Source organism: Triturus cristatus, chromosome 9 (genome assembly GCF_964204655.1).
Source record: "Triturus cristatus chromosome 9, aTriCri1.1, whole genome shotgun sequence".
In the NCBI taxonomy this organism is placed as follows: domain Eukaryota; kingdom Metazoa; phylum Chordata; class Amphibia; order Caudata; family Salamandridae; genus Triturus; species Triturus cristatus.
The window spans coordinates 1,270,530,191-1,270,553,004 of NC_140592.1; the positions used below are offsets into that span (position 1 = coordinate 1,270,530,191).

At 48.2% G+C, this 22,814-nt stretch overlaps 1 protein-coding gene across 1 annotated transcript in view; it reads right to left on the reverse strand.

Annotated features, from left to right (window-relative positions):
- SNX6 (sorting nexin 6) overlaps window positions 1-22,814 on the reverse strand; it is a 147,187-nt gene that overhangs the window by 78,759 nt on the left and 45,614 nt on the right. The window contains exons 3-5 of the mRNA XM_085627423.1: window positions 11,264-11,368; window positions 9,090-9,200; window positions 8,393-8,514 (exon numbers count right to left, since the gene is read on the reverse strand). Coding sequence (XP_085483549.1) covers window positions 8,393-8,514; window positions 9,090-9,200; window positions 11,264-11,368 — 338 coding nt within the window. The remainder of the gene's footprint in view (window positions 1-8,392; window positions 8,515-9,089; window positions 9,201-11,263; window positions 11,369-22,814) is intronic.

A 22,814-nucleotide genomic window follows, 5' to 3' on the forward strand; every position in this document is an offset into this window, starting at 1 on the left:
CTTTTAAGTACTGCCTGGCCTACATCAGTTTGCTGCCTCGCTAACACATCCACACAATAGTGTTTTGTGAATCTGTGCGGTGTAGACCTTGTTGCTGCCTAACAGATGTCAGCTAAGGGAACATTCCCTAAGAAGGCCGTAGTAGACTATTTTGCAAGTGGAATGCGCTTTAGGGGGTAATATTAGAGTTCTTTTCGCTTTAACATAACATGTTTGGGTACATTTCACGATTTGCCTTGCTATGCCCGACTTAGATATGCAAAAACAACAGTTGATGGACAGAATGCAGAACAATGTCATACATTCACCCCAGTACAGAGATCTGGGCCTAAATCCATCGTTTTTTTGCTCACCATGCCGTTCCAGTTTGAACCCAGCCATATGCAAATCAGCCTTGACCCTGTGCCTCATGGGAACAGTCCAGCCCGAACTGCCAAGCCTGATTTAGATATGGGATTGCCTTTGTGTGGCGGCAAAAAAGCAACAAAAAACTGTTTTGTCTTGTGAAATTCTTTTGTTCTTTCGACATAATATAGTAGAGCTCTAACATATAGTGTGTGTAGAGCTCGTTCTGCTACAGAATCAGGTTGAGGAAAGAACACAGGTGACTCGACTGATTAATTGATATGAAAAGCAGAAACTACTTTAGAAAGAAATTTGGGATTGGTTTGAAGAACCACTTAGACTTTGTGAAGCTGGAAGAAAGGCTCTTAATAGTTAATGCCTGAAGTTCACCAGCTCTCCTTATTGAAGTGATTGCAATGAGAAAAGCAAGCTTCCATGAGAGGAATGGTCATTGACACCTGTACATTGGTTCAAATGGTGGACCCAGGAGCCTTGTAAGGACTATGTTCAAGTTCCGTACCGGTGCAGGTGGAGCTCTTGGTGGTATTACTCTTTTTAGTCCTTCCATAAAGGCTTTAATCACTGGTACTCTGAATAGAGACAGGTGTTGTCTGTTCTGTAGGTGTGCAGCTACTGCTGCTAGATGTACGGGAATAGATATAGAGGCTAGTCCAGATTGCTGTAAATGTAACAGATGATGTTTTGCACTGAAGCATCAAGGGGATTGATATTGTTCCAATAGATAACAAACCGTTTCTATTTTGCTGCATAACATACCCTAGTAGTAGGCTTTCTAGCCTCTCTTAGGATAGTCATACAGTCTGGTGTTAATTGTAAATAACCTAACTCTAGGACTTCAGGAGCCAAATCGTTAGCTTGAGTTCTTTGTTATTCGGATACCCGAATTCTCCGTGGCACGGAGTGAGGAGACTGGAGGTGAGATGCAACTTTTTGGTTGGAAATACTGAGAGCTCTAGCAGGGTGGTGAACCACGGTTGGTGTGCCCATATGGGAGCTTTAAGAATCAGTTTGCGTGAAGTTTATGTGAGCTTCCGAACTACTAAGCGAATGAGTGGGAGAGGTAGAAAAGCGTAGGCAAATATCCCTGACCAGTTCATCTATAGGGCATTGCCTTTGGAGAGCTGGTGTGGGAAGCTGGAGGCGAAGCTTGGGTATTTTTCGTTTTCTGCGGTGGCGAACAGGTCTATGTGAGTAAATCCCCATTCCTGAAAGTAGGGGAGGAGAATCTGGGGATGAAGTTCCCACTCGTGGATTTGCGGTCTCTGTCTGCTAGGAAGGTCTGCAATCTGATTGTTTACTATTGGAAGAGGTTCTGCTAGGAGATAAAGTTTGTGGTGTATAGCCCATTTCCAAATGGCTTGTGCTAGGCGTGACAGTTGAAGAGTGTGTTCCGCCTTGTTTCTGTATATAATACATCACTGTCATGTTGTCTGTGCGGACTAGGACTGCTTTGCCTATGAGGTGAGTTTGAAAAGCACTGAGCGCTAGAAACACTACTAGGAGCTCTAAGTGATTGATATGTAGGCTCCTGTACTTTAGAGTCCATAACCCTTGGATTGTGCGATCCTGTAGGTGAGCGCCCCAAGCAATGAGCGATGCTTCTGCTGTTAGCACTGTCTGTGGAACAGGGTCAAGGAAGGGCGGCCCTTTGGATACGTTTTGTGGGATCCACCACTGCAGAGAACGACGAGTGCGGCCATCTACCAATACTAGATCGGTCAACTCACCCTGGGACTGGTTTCCCCGACTAGCTAAGAATTCTTGAAGGGGACGCATGTGAAGTCTTGCGTGGGAAACAATTTCAATGCAAGACGCCATCATCCCCAGCAATTGCATGAATACTCTCGCTGGTAATGATTGGTTGGGTTGAAACTGAGTGGGAAGGGACTGAATGCTGTGAATTCTGGCTGCATTGGGAGGGGCCAGGGCTTTGTGAGCATTTATTGAGGCTCCCAGAGAGGTTTGTGAGTTGGAAGGCTCTAGGCGAGACTTCAACGCGGTCACTGTAAATCCTAGTTGGTGAAGTGAGTGAATAGTGGCTGGAGCGTGTTGGAGACTCATTTGGTAAGTGCTGGCTTTGATGAGCCAGTCGTCCAGGTATGGGAAGACGTGGATGTTCGGTCTTCTCAGATGGGCTGCGACTACTGCCAGGCATTTAGTAAATACCCTGGGAGCAGTGGCGACTCCAAATGGTAGTACTTTGAATCGATAATGGTGCCTGCTATCATGAATCTGAGGTATTTTCGATGAGCGGGATGATTTGGAATGTGGAAATATGCGTCCTTTAAGTCTAGAGTCGACATAAAGTCGCCCTGTTGTAGAAGTGGGAGCACTTGTTGAAGTGTCACCATGTGGAAATGTTCTGACAGTATGTGGTGGTTTAGCTCTCTGAGGTCCAGTATAGGTCTCAAAGAGCCATCCTTTTTGGGAATTAGAAAATATAGGGAGTACACGTCTGGCCTTTGATATTGTAACGGTACAGGCTCTATGGCTCTTTTCAGCAAGAGAGACTAGACTTCCTGTTTGAGTAGGTGTAAATGTTCTGGTGACATTTTGTGAGAGCGTGGAGGAATGTTTGGAAGGATTGTCAGTAATCTCCAGGCAATAATCATATTGGATAATTCCTAACACCCGTTTGTCTGTGGTAATAGATTGCCAAATGGGGAGACATTGTAGAAGACGTTCAACGGCAGGGGTGAAATGATTAAGGGAGGGGGGGGGAGGGGTGCAGGCAAGTCACTCCTGGTTAGGGGAGGGGGAATTACGTGGTGTGGAACCTTTGCCCCTACCTTTACCGTTGTTACCTGTGTACGCTCCTCTAAAGAAACCTCTTGTAGAGGAAGGTTTATTGTTGCCTTTGTACGAGGCAGTAGTATTATCTGAACATGGTTTCAGACCCTCCAGGATAGAAAGAGCAACGAAAGGAGCCACCATTAGAAGGGGACTGCAGAGGTCCCTGGACTTGGCTACTTCTGTATCTTTAAAAAAAATATTTTCTAATGATTTATCTACTTCAGGCATGAAGAGATGCTCCTCGTCGAAAGGAGCATTTAAAATGGACTGTTGTACTTCGGGTTTGAAACCAGAAATCCTTACCCATGCATGCCTTCTTAATAATACAATGGTGTTGATCTCTCGAGCTGCGGTGTCTGCAGCATCTGAAGCGCATCTAATTGATGAATTGGATATGACCTTCCCTCCCTGCACTAAAGCTTGTGCTTTTGCTTTGGGCTCATCTGGAAGGTATTGGAGCAGTTGCTCCATTTCGTCTCAGTGTGCCCCATCATACCTGGCTAGTAGGGCTTGGGTGTTGGCAATGCGCAAATGATTTGCTGCTTGAGCGGCTACTCCTTTACCAGAGGCATCCAACAGTTTTGACTCGGTCTGTAGTTTGTGAATTGGCCCGTTTACGGGCATTAGAGACCACCAAAGAGTCTTGTGGCACTGCCCTTTAATAAACGCTGGATCTGAGGGAGCAGGCTTATATTTTTGGTCTATTCTGGGTGTGAGAATACGAGCAGGCAAGGGTTCTTTAAAAATATTATCGGCATGTCTCATGATACCATTAAGCAAAGGTCGAGTGTGGCTAGCCCTTTGTGTGCTACTGAGCGTTTCAATTAAGAAATCTTCCTCCAGGGATTCCTTGTATAACTGTACTCCTTGATATTCTGCTGCTCTAGCTCGTAATTCTAGATATCCCTCATTATCGTCAGGGGGGGGAAGGCTTTGCAGGGTAAAGATCTGGGTCGTTATCTGTGGGCGAATCAGTGTTGTAATCCTTACACAGATCGATTGGTAAAATGTTGTCCCCCCCCCCCCAGTCTGCGTCATCATCATCATCATCATCATCATCAGGTGGTGATGGTGAATTAGTTGGTGTAAATGCTCCAAAAGGTGGAGATGGTGCTGCAGGGGAACGTGGTGAAGGAGGAGGAGGAGAGGGGTTAGTATCTACATTCTTCTTCTTTAAAGGAATATAATAAAGTGTTTTCTCTGATTCAGGCTTGCGTTTCTGAGGCAGTTTACAAAGGACATGCCCTGTATGAGGATTTATATAAAGTTCTTTGTTTGGGCTGATTTGGATTTTGGGGCAAGGGGGGTTCGGTATTCACGGGACGTTGACCTTATGGCAAGTCTTCTTCCAACTTGGGGTCCAATTCTGGAATAGAGGCAAGTTCTTCTTGTTCTTCCTCGGCCCCTTGTGTGTCAAATTTGTGCTCGGATCCTTCGCCAAATATGTCCGGCATATATTCGACGTTTTGACTGCATTTTGCAACATCGAGTCCTATGATCAAAGAGTGTTTTCTTCTATCGGAAATATTTACACGCGTCGCAGTCTTGTTCATTGTGCTCCGGAGACAAGCATAAGTTGCACACTTCGTCTGAGTCGGTGCACGGATACTTCGTGTGGCACCGAAAACAGAATTTGAATGGAGTTCGTTCCATCGACTGCGAGGTGGACCGGCGCAGTTAGGCAGTATGGCTTTCCCGAAGGTTTCTGATTGAATTTGAGGTTTACCTCGACGGATACGATACGCGGCGAAGTGGTAATGCGTTGGGAAACAAAACCGACGCGGGTAGAGGGGAATCTGAAGGCGGAAAAAAATAATTAACAATGGAGTCGATGCCCATGAGCACTATCACCGAAAGGAAAAGTAATCTTACCTCATGACTGGAAAGACTTCTTCGAAGATAAACAACTTGCAAACATCCAAACTCAACACTAGATGGCAGGAGTATGCAAAGCATGTGATCTACAGCTCACATGTCTCGAACATAAAATGTTTGTTAATGGACACCTGGCTGCTAAGGTGACATCATAGATCTGGGGAGTACGTTCAAAAACCCCTATCGCTCCTCAATTGTCGTACATGAAGGTGGAGTATGCACAGATTTCAGTGCAGGACCACACCCTATTACTTCAACAGTAGATCCTCCGGAAAGGGCAGGTTTTTCGGGGAACATGCTCAGAAGTTGTGAGTACCATAATCTCCTCGCCCATCCCATCAGGATGACTTCAGCCCCATCAGTATGGATATTTTTGAGAACTTGGAAGGGGTGCAGGGGACGGCAGAAAGGCGTAAAGGAGTCCCGTATTAAATTTTGTTCATGAACTCCTGGACCAGCTTCCCTTTGATGGGGGCAGGAAAGCTTTCCATGCCAAAGTGAATCACCCTCAGCTCCAGAAGGTTAATGTGGAGCAGTCTCTGCTGGAGACCAGAGGCCACAGACCACCAACTCTCCCAGATGGCCACTACAGCCCAGCAGCAATGCATCGGTCACCACTGTCAGCTTTGGGTGGGGAAGGGAGACATATCTGCCACTCGCGGTCCTGTTACCACCACTGCAGTCTCCCTCAAAATCTGGACCCGGTCGGTGAGATTGCCCCTGATGCTATGCGCACTTTGGCTTCAGACTGCAGAGCCCGCATATGCCATTGAGTATACGTCATCTGCAGGATGCCATAAAACTCAGCAGTCTCAGTCAGTCACACTGAAATTCTGGACCGGGGTTGAAACATCAGTATTATAGACCAAATGTCCTGTACTCCCCACTGTGGAGAATAAGCACAGAATTGCACCATGTCCAGATCGGATTAAAGGGAGCGCCTAAGGAGGAGTCCGGTGTCGCTTTGGCATGTTGATAGTGAACCCCAGCGAATGCAGGAGATCCGTCGTACTCTGAAGGAGGGTGGCGTCTGCCTGGGGTGAGTCCACCTTTAGCAGCAAGTCGTCGAGGTAGTGGAAGGCTAAGACCTCTGACCTCCGCAGATGTGCCGCGACCACTGCCATCTCCTTCATGAGCACCCGAGGGGCTCCAGTGAGACCAAAGTGGAGCACAGAAAACCGGAAATGCTACTGGCCCATTGTGATCCGCAGGTTAACGCCAAGGGCCTGCAGAACCAGGATGTGAAAAGAAGCATTCCTCAGGTCCAATGCTCACATCCAATCTTTCAGGGTCTGACGAAGACAGGAACTGAGCAAACTAACATCTTGAATTTCTCCTTCCTCAGGAAGGCATAGAGAGGGGGCAGATCTAAGAGAGAAGGGGGCAGATGTAAGAGAACGAGGCCTCCGACCTTCTTGTGCATCAGAAAGTAGCGGGAATTGCAACAAAAATCTACTTCTGATGCTGGCACCCCCTTGATGCCTTCTGCGGCCAAAAGAGCCTGCACTTCCTGGAGCAACAAGGAGAGGTAGCCCTCCATCAACCAATCAGAGGACAGTAACATAGGCGGCGATGAGTGAGTTCCGTCGCTGAAAAGGCGTTTGCCATTGAAGGGCATGTCCATAAGGGAATACATGGATATCCCTCAAAAAGCCAGATGACCGTAACCAGGCATGGTGGCAGAATGCCACAAAGCAATGGCTCTGCCCAGCGAGTCTGCGGTATCCAGCCTGCGGGGTCCAGTCCGCATCAGATGGCAACTTTGCTGCCTCCCTGCCATCTGCAATAGCCTTGTTCAGGATGGCTCAGGCATCCTCCAAAACCATAGGCAGCACTTTCACAGCTGATACATGCACAGAGTGGCTATTCACTGACCACAGTGTAAGGCGGCAGAAGAGAAAATCCTTCAGAAAGATTGGAATCTGAAGCTACCTCAGCTCTGCCGGAAAATATAAAGTGGCAGAGTTTTGAATGGCAATCCGCTCTAGGAAAAACCTTTACTCATGACCAAGCTGAAAGTTGTGAGGTGGAAATTGTACGATTGCAACAGCATTAGCAACAGAGCGGAGTTTTACCGTGCACCAGGAGCATAGGGACCTTGTGGCTGCAGTTCTATGAAGATGTGACCTTCACAGGGTACTGATCTGTTGGCAGCAGAGGCTGTAGAGTGATCCAGTCAGACACCGGTGAAGGAAGTGCTTCTTGGGGAAGCCAGATCTGACCCCCGAACTAAACTGGAGGAATTTCAGGGGCAGAACCAAGCAATCACAATGGGCTTGGGAGGTAAGGGATTGCAGAGTCTTGAAATCGATCAGTGGATGGAGAAAGGATAACTAAGCCGAGACATAGGGAGGGTTGTAAAACTCAGGGAGAACTAGAATGTATCATATATACTCTGTACAATGACAACACTCCGTTGATTCCAAATTGACTGGTCACAGACACCTTGCTAAGTCACAAGGAATTTGGATCGGGTCGAAGCGCAGCAGAAAATCCTGGGGAGGGTGACAAAACATCAGGTCCGGTCCCTTACTAGTCCAGAAACCTGGTGGGTTATAATCAAAACAAAGGCTTTCAGAAAAGTCCCAAAAACACTCTAAAGGGACCATCTTAGACAAAGAGGAAGTCTCCCTCAACTCACAGGGTCATGCTGGGCCTGCAATCACTCAAACCATAGGACAGCAATTAAAGCGTTTACCAGAACAGCACCTACAGTGGGTCCACTGATGTGGGGTTTATTGCTGAGAATATTCCAACTGGAGAATGACCACCGCAGGTCAACTAGGAGGGTTGTACACAGACCCACATGACAGTTGGGTGCCTCTAGAAAGCCTATTCTAATTGGATGCACGCGATTGCCCCAAGAGACAAACGTGGGAAGCAAACCATGGTAAAGGAAAAGGTTAGCAACCCCAGAACATTATATCCTGGTCCGTTTCTATGGTGTTTGGATATTCATAGCCCTGTGCAGAAACCCATTACTATGGATACCTTACAGCAAGGGTGGTCAGTGCCCAGCTCTAGCAGATGAGTGCCTAGATCCATGTGACTGAGCTGGGGATGTGGCTACTGAAGGCAGGACTACTATATTTTACCATTTTCCATAGTGCTGAGGAATACAAATATGCCACCCCCCCCCCCATACAAAATGAGCAACTCGTTCATAGAAGAATGAATAACAGAAGTCTAACTTTACAGACAGCAGAGACTGACATTCTTGCTAGAACAGGAAGTCCTGCCGTTCATGGCTCCTCCACTGCAAAGAAAGTTTCTTAGCAGAATTTAAGGTGCTGGGGCACAGCACTGACTGACTGACTGACCATCTCAAGCCCACACCACAGATAAGAAAATGACATACGCCTCTAGCTCCTGCTTCATCTTGGTGAACTCCTCCTTGGTCATTGAGCCTTCTCCTTCGCCCAGCTTCTGCAACTTCTCCCTCGAGGCATCAAAATCTGGTCTGGGGGGTGCCGGTGGGATCTGTCATGGCACAAGAGTTCATCATTATTGCACCGTCGTTTAGGAAATTAAAGCTGTACAGCACTGTGGACTGCGTTAGCCGTGCCACCGACTGTACTAGTATCCCTCCTAAAGGACCATAACTATGCTCTGTTGTACATGGAACAGGAGACACCAGCCAATTTATTACATAAGCTACATAGTACAGAGCCAAAGCTAATCTCATCTCTCAGGTTCCACACACATCTTTTTCGCAGCCTAGACTTCCTGAATGCGTGACCGTAACCACAAAAGGTACAAGCGAACGGACGGGAACTTCGCTATTAGTGCCAGAGAAAGGGGCATGAAAGGCCAGATGCTAAAAGTGTAAGACAAAGAACAAAAACAACATTCAACGTTGTGTATTTAGAACTTAGAACTGGAATTAAAGCACTCATGGGGGAAGGGGTTCAGGGTGCAAGGACACACCTAGGTGGAATATCCGAACTCAGGGCCTGGGCTAAGGCACCCAGGTAAAGATGGACTTGGGTGCTACCACAGAACAATTCAGTGCTGTAACCAAGATAGCCCGGGCAGGAACAGCTCCCGGTACTTACTATGTAACCTGCGTAGTCTTCGTTCTCCACAAAGGAATCGTGGAGCCAGCAGAACTCTTCATGTTGCCGCACAACAGAAAACTCATTCTGTTTAAAATTTGGTAAAGAACTCTTAAAAAAAAACAAAAAAAAACAAAAAAAAACGAAGGATTAGGACTACTTTTCTCATCTTGAAACAACCAGATATTTATAACATTGACAAACAAACCACAGTGTACAGCGAATGACAGAAGTCACGGGCAGGAGGGAGCGGGGGTGGGCAAAGACAGCTCGGTCAATTCCAGATACAGCGAGGCGGTGTTCCAGTACAGGAGAGACACAAAAATCATTATACTCGAGTAGCAGGGGCAACAATGTGTTTTCCGAGTACATGAATTATCAGAGCAAAGTGCTATCTAGGGCAGGATATAGATCAAACCTACTGCAGCATAGTAAAACGCAAGGTGTTATCCTTGAAAAGGGCGCTCAAAGAGCCGTCGTGGTAAAGGGCGCTCAAAGAGCCGTCGTGGTAAAGGGCGCTCAAAGAGCCGTCGTGGTAAAGGGCGCTCAAAGAGCCGTCGTGGTAAAGGGCGCTCAAAGAGCCGTCTTGGTAAAGGGCGCTCAAAGAGCCGTCTTGGTAAAGGGCGCTCAAAGAGCCGCCTTGGAAAAAGGGCGCTCAAAGAGCCGCCTTGGTAAAGGGCGCTCAAAGAGCCGCCTTGGTAAAGGGCGCTCAAAGAGCCGCCTTGGTAAAGGGCGCTCAAAGAGCCGTCTTGGTAAAGGGCGCTCAAAGAGCCGTCTTGGTAAAGGGCGCTCAAAGAGCCGTCTTGGTAAAGGGCGCTCAAAGAGCCGTCTTGGTAAAGGGCGCTCAAAGAGCCGTCTTGGTAAAGGGCGCTCAAAGAGCCGTCTTGGTAAAGGGCGCCCAAAGAGCCGTCTTGGTAAAGGGCGCCCAAAGAGCCGTCGTGGTAAAGGGCACCCAAAGAGCCGTCTTAGTAAAGGGCACCCAAAGAGCCGTCTTAGTAAAGGGCACCCAAAGAGCCGTCGTGGTAAAGGGCGCTCAAAGAGCAGTCGTGGTAAAGGGCGCTCAAAGAGCCGTCGTGGTAAAGGGCGCTCAAAGAGCCGTCGTGGTAAAGGGCGCTCAAAGAGCCGTCTTGGTAAAGGGCGCTCAAAGAGCCGTCGTGGTAAAGGGCGCTCAAAGAGCCGTCGTGGTAAAGGGCGCTCAAAGAGCCGTCGTGGTAAAGGGCGCCCAAAGAGCAGTCTTAGAAAGGGCGCCCAAAGAGCCGTCTTAGTAAAGGGCACCCAAAGAGCCGTCTTAGTAAAGGGCACCCAAAGAGCCGTCTTATTAAAGGGCACTCAAAGAGCCATCTTAGTAAAGGGCACCCAAAGAGCCATCTTAGTAAAGGGCGCTTGAAGAGCCATCTTAGTAAAGGGCGCTCAAACAGCCATCTTAGTAAAGGGCAGAACAATTGGTTATTCTAGTACAGGACACAAAGCTCTAGCCCAGTAAAGTACTCCCAAACACTATACTACTAAGAACAGAGCACGGTAAGTGTTATCCTAGAGCTTTCCACAGCTCAGAATTTGCTTCGTAACAGAACTCCACTCTGGTCAAACATTCTGATCAGTGAAACACAGAAGGAACATTTGTTTGAAATGGTGTGCTTGGCACTTCAAGCAGGCTAACACTTAATTAAATACTTGCATGTTCTCGTTTTTTCCTAAATGAGGAATATTCTGTATTGCTATTGTAACAAGAGTTGTAAACATACCATTCACTATTGTGCAGTCTTTCTGAGACTGCTCCCACTTCACACCTGTTGTGATGTCAGACTAAGTGCAGGAGAAGCTCTCGAAAGCAGCGTTGGGACATATTGCAGTAACATCAGGACTGCAGCATGGGAACAATTCCAGTCCCTGACAAAGAGCACAAAGTACAGGCATAACATCTCCTGGTGAGGGGTGGTGCAGCAGTAACAGTCCCTGGGGAAGCAAGGTCTTGCACAGGAGTACTGCTCTTACGGTGCAGCTGCTGGCCCAGTAACAATACCTGGGAGCAAAGGAAAGCCAGGACTTCACAGTGACCACTGCTGGCCAGAGCTGGCTACAGAAATGCCTGTGGTCACTAGGGGTGGAAGTGGAGGGACCCCACTCAAACATCACGCCCAGACACACCACCACACTTGCACCCCCTGCATTACCTTTGTGTGTACCGTGAATTTCACTTTGTCCCTCTCGCTGAGCGCATCGGATATGTCAACCTGCAAAGTGGCATCTGTCTGCAAGTCCACATTTATCGCCCGAGGCTACAAAGCAATGAAACATTATTTTAGAAAAATAAATAAAACAGAGGAGCCAAGCACTGCGGTACTCACATTTATACCAAATCTGCTACTGGAAGGCAGCAAAAAGAACTCTGCCACACTTCTCAGTGGGGGCACAAGGAGACATCACCACTCACTTGCAGGGCTTGAACTAGATCAGATCAGCTGGGTGCAGAACAACATGGCTCACGGCCACGGAGATGCACGGAAATATGTATTTTATCACAGCTCCCAAGGGCCGAGTAACGTATGTTTGGCAAGGGTTTGGCATGGGTTGGTTAATGTTTCCATGCCCAAGTCTGATCAACAGTCGGAATTGGGTGCGTCTCGAGCATAAATCTGTATTAGCGAGAGCTGAAATCGCTCCACCTCTCGCCAAGAGATTTAATAAAGCTATCCTGAAGTAGAACTGTGCACTCATGCAGCACTCATGCAGCACTCTTCAAACTGGAGGTTTTGGGCTCTGCTGAATTTAGTGTATCCTATGTTGCAATACTTTCCTCTCAAAGAGGCTCTCTGTTAACAACATCAGTGGCTCCAGTGCAAAGTGACCGCTGAACAATCTATGGAGACCTGCAACAAAGCCATTGCCCAACATAGCAGCCCTGAAAACAAAAAAGGAAAGGCTAGATACTTGCATCACGGAATACTCCTTTCGGCATGTCTGAGGCATGAACAAAGTCCACTGCCCAGCTACAAATAGCAAACGGGTTTGGCAGTCATTTACTATCCCCTGAAAGTGGACAGGGTAAAGCCGCTGCTCCGGGTCAGAATCATGTAGGCTACACAGGAATCTACAGTGATGTTAAAAAAATGTACATTCTCGTGAGATTCGATGGTTCTACATATTACCCTCCTCTCACCTTAATATTGTTCTCAACCAAGTCGGAACAGTAGATATATTTAGCCTCCTATGACAAATAACACATAACAAGTTCCACTTTGTGGTGACCTAATAAAAAGTTGAGCTCATATATGCATGCCTTTTGTGAAAAGGCGAGAGCCGGGTTACCGCTTCCATAGAAGACATACTTAGAATCAAGACACGTGAGCAGGATTACTTGATCATCAGAAAGTGCTTCCACCGGTACATACAATCAGAAACGGGCTCAGGTTGGTCGGAGGGATGGGGGGTTTTGGTAGCAAATCATGTCCGGGTCAAGATATCTGTGACGCTCTCAGCATTAGAATGGGTGCTGCTCATCACGCGTAAAGGATTAAGAGGCATTTCCAAACCATTCCAAGTCTCATCACTTTGCAGTGAAAACGACGATTTAGAAACGGAGACGGTTCAAGTTGTCTGCCAAGAGAGGGCACTGCAGCAAATTCACTCCCAGATCAGACCGTCTGATGCTCCAACAGATCACACAGACTGCTGAAGCTACAGCAAGGACCCATCTGCCTCTCAATTTGCTAAAAGTTCAAGGTTCATGATTGCACCTGTAGGAAAAGTCTGGACAAGTGTGGCTTTTGTGGAAGGGTACCCAGAAGGAAACTCCTTGCCCCCCCAAAAGAATCCCACTGCTCGTCTGAGGTTTCCGGAACATCAACTGTATAAACGACAAGACTTCTGGAATAAAATCCTCTGCACAGATCAGTACAAAGTGGACTTGTTCCAGGTGATGCAGAAAGAACAAACTTGGACAACATCAAAAACCACGAGTTACTCTCGGCAGAAGTGCACTCCAGAAAGAAACGCAAGATCTTCCGTCAATGAGCTAAAGGGCAGCCGAGGATCCCCCAATACAACAGGACACTGATCCAACCCACCCACAGGACACTGATCCAACCCACCCACAGGACACTGATCCAACCCACCCACAGGACACTGATCCGACCCACCCACAGGACACTGATCCGACCCACCCACAGGACACTGATCCGACCCACCCACAGGACACTGATCCGACCCACCCACAGGACACTGATCCGACCCACCCACAGGACACTGATCCGACCCACCCACAGGACACTGATCCGACCCACCCACAGGACACTGATCCGACCCACCCACAGGACACTGATCCGACCCACCCACAGGACACTGATCCAACCCACCCACAGGACACTGATCCGACCCACCCACAGGACACTGATCCAACCCACCCACAGGACACTGATCCAACCCACCCACAGGACACTGATCCAACCCACCCACAGGACACTGATCCAACCCACCCACAGGACACTGATCCAACCCACCCACAGGACACTGATCCAACCCACCCACAGGACACTGATCCAACCCACCCACAGGACACTGATCCAACCCACCCACAGGACACTGATCCGACCCACCCACAGGACACTGATCCGACCCACCCACAGGACACTGATCCGACCCACCCACAGGACACTGATCCGACCCACCCACAGGACACTGATCCGACCCACCCACAGGACACTGATCCGACCCACCCACAGGACACTGATCCGACCCACCCACAGGACACTGATCCGACCCACCCACAGGACACTGATCCGACCCACCCACAGGACACTGATCCGACCCACCCACAGGACACTGATCCGACCCACCCACAGGACACTGATCCGACCCACCCACAGGACACTGATCCGACCCACCCACAGGACACTGATCCGACCCACCCACAGGACACTGATCCGACCCACCCACAGGACACTGATCCGACCCACCCACAGGACACTGATCCAACCCACCCACAGGACACTGATCCAACCCACCCACAGGACACTGATCCAACCCACCCACAGGACACTGATCCAACCCACCCACAGGACACTGATCCAACCCACCCACAGGACACTGATCCAACCCACCCACAGGACACTGATCCAACCCACCCACAGGACACTGATCCAACCCACCCACAGGACACTGATCCAACCCACCCACAGGACACTGATCCAACCCACCCACAGGACACTGATCCAACCCACCCACAGGACACTGATCCAACCCACCCACAGGACACTGATCCAACCCACCCACAGGACACTGATCCAACCCACCCACAGGACACTGATCCAACCCACCCACAGGACACTGATCCAACCCACCCACAGGACACTGATCCAACCCACCCACAGGACACTGATCCAACCCACCCACAGGACACTGATCCAACCCACCCACAGGACACTGATCCAACCCACCCACAGGACACTGATCCAACCCACCCACAGGACACTGATCCAACCCACCCACAGGACACTGATCCAACCCACCCACAGGACACTGATCCAACCCACCCACAGGACACTGATCCAACCCACCCACAGGACACTGATCCAACCCACCCACAGGACACTGATCCGACCCACCCACAGGACACTGATCCAACCCACCCACAGGACACTGATCCAACCCACCCACAGGACACTGATCCGACCCACCCACAGGACACTGATCCGACCCACCCACAGGACACTGATCCGACCCACCCACAGGACACTGATCCGACCCACCCACAGGACACTGATCCGACCCACCCACAGGACACTGATCCGACCCACCCACAGGACACTGATCCGACCCACCCACAGGACACTGATCCGACCCACCCACAGGACACTGATCCGACCCACCCACAGGACACTGATCCAACCCACCCACAGGACACTGATCCAACCCACCAACAGGACTAGCACTGCACGGCTGAACAAAGGAAGAATCCGGATTTTGGGATGGCCAGGCCAAGGGCCCGACTTCAATCCCACTGTGAAAGTCTGGTGGGACCGAAAGAGAAGCCCTCAAACATCTGGAGCAGTTTTCTAAAGATAAACTGTGAAAATGAATGTTTACTTCAAATTATTGTTACTAAGGAGGATGACCGATGTTACTGAACCAAGGGCTGTAGGGACTTCTTCACACAAGTGAATCTGAGTGCTAGGTGCCACAAGAACTCCAATTCATCTATTGTTAGGACTTGGTGAGGATTAGATGGACATCAAATATGTGAAATCACAAAATATTCAGGTCATGTTTCCTTTCTCACAGCACTGTGCCCAACAGGCTCCTTTTTCCACGCTGATGCCTTACTGGCTTACTTTCCAAAAAATATAAATAGGAGGTTCTATGTCTTGTTTGCGGTTTAGAAATCGAATGAGGAAGAGGTGGAACAGAAGGGCCAGGGAAGGTGAAGGATTCCATTAGTGATAAATAAGGAGCTTCACTCCATGAGAATGTCTTGCAGAGACATCAGGCACTTCAAGATGTGGCTTATTCAGTGAAGACAAAGGCAGCTGACGCAGAAGAAAAGCTCCAACACAGCCAGAGAGACCTGGGATGGGGAATGGTACACAACTGCTCCAGCAGAGAGAGAGCTGCTCCCAGCTAAGGAGGGCAATGCTAGAGGAGGGGACTCAAACTCTCCCAGCCAGAGACAGCATGGCCCGATGAGGAGACAGAATTGCTACCAGCCAAGGAGAGCAAGGCCACAGGAGGGACAGAACGGCTTTCAGCCAGAGAGCAGTGCCAGAGGAGAATACAGAAATGCTCTCAGCCAAAGAGGGTAAGTCCAGGAGCGTAAAGGGAGGTCAAGGGAGAGGAGGGTACAGACCTGCTCTAAGCCATAGAGGGCACAGGTGAATACAGAAATGCTCCTAGAGGAGGAAGGTATGGCCAGGAATGTACAGAATTGCTCCAGCACGGAGAGGGCAGGAGGAGGGTTCCTGCCCAACCCTGAGCTGGAGCGGTTCTCTACTCTCCACTGGCCAGGCAGCTGCAGCAGCGCCAGCTCAAATGGGAAGGGTTCTGCAGTGCCAGGGCAGCTTTAGAGGGTGTTGCAGAACCAAGGAAGCTGATGAGGGCGCTGTAGCGCCAGGGCCATGCTTTTCATTTCCTTCCCGTCTGATCCAATTTTCACCACTCTCTGCCACCGTCTACTCCAAGGCTGCAGGTTTCCTGTAGGTAACATTATCAGTATCATTTTTAGGAAATACTTTAGGGTTTTTATGCAATCAAATCAATCGTATATTGTAGTGATCTGCTCTAATGTAGAGAGTGCATAAACTAGCTGACATTAACCAACCTCCTGACAAACCATGTATCTTGCACGCACAGCCATTCATTGGGCCAGTGTACACACCCAACACAGGCCTCAGGCCAGCTTAGCCACACAGCGCAAGCTTAGGGCCCGATTGTCCACCTAGCAAGTCCTGATCCAATACTACACCCCACACCGATGACATCCTCGCTTAAACACCCCAAAACCCACCCCTAGCCTAAAAAAACAACTCTTCATCTGCCCATCTTGCACACCCAACCCCTTGCCGTGCCAGTTCACACCTCTCAATGCTCTACCCACACGTCTATCTAACGTCTCCTTCCTAGCCTGCACTCCAAGCAATGGAGCAACAGGTTTAGAGAAAGGACCAGTCAGTAAATATTTGACCTTATATACCCAAATAATCCCAATCATGGGTCTAGGGGGCCATGGCCGGCGAGACTGGGACCCCCAGTGCAGCTGAAGAGATTGGTAATCCGTCACAAAACCTTTCCTGTTATCCTGCCAATAACTGTGCAGATCCCCACAGAAGTAAACACTGCTAACAGTGTCCGTCTCCAACTGTAAGTGTACAGAGAAACAGTCCTGCTACAAAAACGAGCCTTTGCAGTCACAGGTAAGATATGGCACAAAAACACAGCGCTGCTCAGGAACACAGCCCGCGAAAGCAATGCGCAGAAGTGTCACTTCTGTATCATTTCAGGACTCCGAGGATTCACTTTGGAACGGGCTGGTCGATTTTCAATGCCAATAAAGTACTTTACGCTGTGTGTTCTTCAGAGGAGTAATAGGCTCCCGCCAAGACAACAGACGAGGAGAGCAACAGCTCTGCGGCAGACAAATACACACTGGTGGGTGTATGTGCAGGCCGGGTGTGTGTACAAGCAGGGGCTGAACACAAAGAACACCCATGTGTGTGTGAACGGGCAGATGTCACACACAAAAAGGCAGTGGTTCCTGTGGTAGCAGGAGGGGGCACTGCCAGCTTCCCTACACACCGAGCACACTGGCTCGTGCGTGGGACGGTGTGGTGGAAGTTTGCTGTCCATAACACAGATTTTGGTATGAGTGCGGATGCCGGTCCTGCCAGCTCTGCAGGGCATTGCCTTGTGGTCGGTAGACAGGGACACCACTATCGTTGCCGTAGAAAAAGACTCCCAACAAAAGGTGCTTCAACAAGTGGGTGGAGCCAGCTTTTACACAAAATGCACCCTAGTTTTGATGGGGAACTCTTGCCTCCCCCTCCTCGCGTTCTGACTCCCAAGGCAGATTTTGCCTTCGAGAAAGTAAAACTTACTGACAGAAAAAAGCAACTAAACCAGAGGACCTCCCACAGATTTGGGATGTAACCAAGGGAAGCACATGGTTCTTTCGTATTTAGTCTAACCTCTCTCCCCCAAGAAACTGTAACTGCACCTTGCTACTCCCCCTCCCTCTGAACCCACACCTCTTCATCCGCCTCCCATTCTCCATAGATCATACATCTGCCACTTCTTACCCTCATACCTCTCCTGCTGACGGACTCCTTTCAATACATTCTCTCATACAGAGGTGGGAAGCTGCGCCCTGTAGTCAGACAAGTGACAGCTGTAAGGGGAAGAACTCGGTATAGCCTGAGCATGCTTTCCATACTCATGGCTGCAGTAAAGGGGGGTTTATCTGTGACTCAGAAAACCAGACAATAACAAACATTTCAAGCCCTTGGTGCAAGTGCGATATTTTGATGTTCTACACATGTATTCAGGGCACAAAATCAGCTAACCTCTCACCTCGTAAGAAGGGCGGCTTTAGAGGAAACAGAATGAGAGTGTTACTTCCTGAACCTAAGCCCATACATCCACCCCTCCCTACACCATGTACACGAAGCAGGAGACGTTGGCAGGGGTTGGACAGTTGGCTTTTACCTATCCGAGTGTCTTCTAGGGTCGCCTTGGCAGGAAGGTGAATTTAGGACCTGCTCAAGAGAACATATCAAAACCCACCCTACCGCAAACCCAAAGGCAACTGGTGCAATACAAGTACCCCAATAATGAGTCTAAAGGGGCTACAAAGTGAAACCCCCAAGAGACTTGGAGTGTGGGGGGGGGGGGGGGGGCTTCGGGAGGAAAGAGACTGTACCCTGTACACTGCTTGCCAGATATCCTGAACAAATGTTAGGCTGGTGTGGCATCACTCCATCTTCTGCAAGATTTTTCCCGACTACTAGGTCCAAGAAGAAAGGTGAACCCCAAAAAGAAAAAAATTAAGGGCTAAATCTAACATAGTGGGTGGATTAACCCCGCTGGGGGCAAGTTTACATCATCTCACTGCCGACTGCAGTGGATCGCAGGTGTTGAACAAACATGCAACAATATTCATCGCAGCGGAGCCACAAAACGCCTTGCCGGTTTACCAGTCATCATTATTCAAAATAACAAGAGCAACCCTTATGTCCTTGTGAACAGTCAGGTATCCTGGTGTTTGAATTCCATACAGCGTTATCCCGACTGCTGGACGGGCGTCTCCATTAATTGAGAAACGCTTCGGTCTAAATTGAAAAATACCGAACACACCTGCGATATCACCTCCCATTATACGCGAAGACAGGCAAATCTGATTGCAAAAAACACCGCGTTAAGAGATATCATTCTCTAAGAATTAACAATGGAAAGTCATAATTGAGTCCTTGAGCCATTCGGAGTGAAACAGTGAATTAGAGATTAGGAGATACTTATCCACCGTCGCCACACATTGGATCCTTCATGGATATAAGTGCGCAAGTATTGTCCCCAGAAAATACAGTCCTGAAGAGACCCGGTACCTAGAGTGGGTCGAAACGTCGTCGACAACACATATAAAGAGACAGTTTTTTGATCAATAATTACAAACAATACCGAGTCTGTCCTTATATAATTTCCAATAACCTTTCCCCTGTTTTTCACTTTTGTCATACACTAGCATTTATAATAGGTTATGGTTTTTCACGTGGGGTCACATTTCACTGTAAATATGTATTGTATATATCTGTAATTTGCATAAATGTATTGAAAAGTCTATGATATTAATGACCTTTAGAATAAAATAATACCTACCTCGGCTGAGGTTAGGTTGAATAAAAAAAAGGAAATAGGCTTTTTGTGTGGGCTTATTGTGAAGATTGATTTACAATTGATTTGATATGGTTTTTGTAAAGAAAAGTCATATGAGGTTATGATTAATTCAGAGTGACATTATTGAGTCACATATTATTAATTATTGTTTACAAATGAGTTCCTTGTGAATTTTGTGGTTTACCAGTCATCATCAGAAAAGCTAACATCAAATACTTTGAGTAGTATGCAAGAAAGGTGCCCATCCTACATTTCCCTGTTTGAACAACTAGATTATGAAGAGAAGTGGGAAGTAGAAAAAAAACGTAATTGAGAAACCCAAACTCTGACATATTGACACAAATATGCTCAAAAGGCTTCAAGCCACCATATTCCAGTTTAAGGATTCAAATGTTGATGACTCAAAACCTACGAGTCTTAAAAAAAAAGCAAAAACACTGGCTTTCAGCACAGTGAATACGCAAAGACCCCTTCACAAATCAGGAATTCAAACCTCTTTAAAGAAAGCAGTCGAGAACAAGAACAGAGAGAAAAAAAACGTAAAGATTAGCACAGAAATCTCTCAGACACTTATGGGATAATGTAACCATTAAAGGCTAACTTGTGGTCATTTTAATGGGCTTTGCAACGTTTTGTGTAATTACAGTGATTCTAGAGATCTGAGGGTGACATTACCACAAGAGAGACTAGAGGACACTGGTTGATTCTCATATCTTAGGGTGTCTGCTTTTTTTCTACCAAACTCTCATGGGCGCTTGAGATGGGCGCCTTTGAACCAAACTCTCATGGGCTCTTGGGATGGCCGCCTTTGTACCAAACTCTCATGGGCACTTGAGGTGGCCGCCTTTATCCCAAACTCTCATGGGCGCTTGGGGTGGCCGCCTTTGTACCAAACTCGCATGGGCGCTTGGGGTAGCTGCCTTTGTACCAAACTCTCGGGGGCACTTAGCGTAGCTTTCTTTGAACCCAATTCTCATGGGCGCTTGGGCTGATCACCTTTGTACCAAACTCTCATGGGCGCTTGGGATGGCCGCCACTGTACCCAACTCTCATAGGTGCTTGGGGTGACCGCCTTTGTACCAAACTCGAACAGGCACTTGGGGTGGCTGCCTATCAACCAAACTCTTGGGGGCACTTGGCGTAGCTGCCTTTGACCCAAACTCTCAGGGGCACTCGGGGTGCCCACTATCAGCAATAGCCCTCAAAAGTTGGTAGATAAAATTTACATCAAAATGCAAGACAAGAAAAGGAAGCATGGGTGAAGGGAACTAACTAAGACAGAACTACCTGGGAAACAGGATGGAATTGGACCAAAAAGACCACAGAAAAGGGGCTTGAGGAGTGCGGGCATCAGTTAAACAAGCATTGGCATAGCCAATAGGTCTCGCCTTTGGGACCTTATAAGCGTTTAGCCATTCAACAGTTGATGTTGTTGCACCAGGGATATTGTGCTGCATAACTAAATACTTATAAGGTCCCAAAGGCGAGACCTATTGGCTATGCAAATGCTTGTTTCTACTGGCTAAATAAGTCAGGCTTACTTCCTGTGTCATAACTTTTCAAAGTAAATACATAAGACCTTTGGCATCTGGCAAAACTGTTTTCAGTGCACCTACAAATAAATACAAAATAACTGGAGGCCGCGAAGCATCACACAACCTCTCTCAAAAGGGCCTACCAAAGATCATCACACAACAAATCATCAACCCCAAACGTTTGTTAGATGGTGTGACAAACATACTGTAATATGTCCAACCCGCCGTACCGCAGTGCCTGCATGCATTGACAGATGCGAATCACTGATTCACTCCTGTGACGAAAACAGCTTCCCTTGCAATCCCAGCAGAAGCCCTTCACAGTTGCAGGCGCGCTCTCAGGCGGCTCCAGAAATCTACGCCACACTCACACCAGGGCTTGCAAATCCTTATATGGGAGTGGCCCATCATATAGGGAGGGGCGTTAGCCGGCTTCATGTCCCAGTGGTACGTTCCAATGGCTGACTTTGCGTGTATATGAATACGGATGTAAATTGGAAATGAGGGTTGTATTTTGAGGTGAGTGTGTGGTTTCACTATGTCCCTACTGCCTCTGCCACCTCACTCAAGAATTGTACCACACTGTTGAAAGGTCTGCGGGCACAGCGTTCGGATGTGACAATGTCTGCGCCAGGCGACAGCTGTGCTCAGCAGCACACAAGGCACAAGCGCATGTTAGTTAAATCTGCATAGTGCTAACACTCATTGTTATGGCATCGTAACGCATTCTCTATCTGGGTGCTTTTTCATGCGGATCTAGGAAGTCCACGATTGAACCATTGACTAATGTTATCTATTAAAATTGTTGGGGTTTGGTTGTGTGTGGTTAGGAGTTTGTGCAGTGTTCATGATTGAGTGTATGAGTTAGTGTGAAAGTAAAATGCTTGACCTAGGGAGACCTTTGTGTGTTTTATTTGTATGTGTGGATGTTCCATCGGTCGGGGGATTACAGGTGCACTGTTTGGCTAGGGTATATACTGCTTTTAAACACGTATTACATCCCACGTCGGTGTCCTATGATGCCGTATTGTGTGCATGCTAGTTGTATGTAAAAGCTTCTAGGGAGTATGCTGGTGTGCGACTGATTTAGTGGCTTTGGTGTTGCTTTCTGCGAGTGACGCTGAGGGGGCTCCGTCTAAAGTCAGCTGTGTGGGTAGACTCATTTGTAGGTGAGATTGGAACAACGGCGAGGAGAGTTAATTTTGAATAAAAAGTGCTATTGAATGTTCAATGAACGTTTACATATGGGCTAAAAGAGGCATGCATAACCACCAGAACATTTGAAGAGTTCGTGTTAAACCTATCCTTCTCCACACATATATGACAGTGTAAAAGGATCGCGAAAGTGAAAGCGATCGCGATTGTAAAAAGCAAACAAAACAAGCAGCCGTGAAAGTGAACGCGATCGCGATAGCGATCGCCACGCTAATTAAAAGCACACGTGAAGCGGCATTTTCGTTGCTATGGCAACAAAATGGCGTCGGACTGTCCACAGTCCTACGGACACACGCATGCTGTTTGCTGTGGATAAATGGCGAGAGCAGCCATCTTTGTCCATGCAGACGCGGGCATGAAAGCCTTTGCGAGAATCGATTGCAAAAGGTCCTCTCCATAGCGAGAGCAAGGCATGCGCTGCTTTCGCCTTGCGAGACCAAAAAAAGACCTCAAGCTCAGGGTGGGCGGTACGCCCTGTGCTTCACTTTTTGGGGAGCGGTGGCGAGCCACGAGTGCAGGGTACGTTTTGTTTTTTCTCCCTCGGAGTCACTGAATACCCCCCCTGCTCGTTGTCATCTGTCACTTGCACCCCCCCACT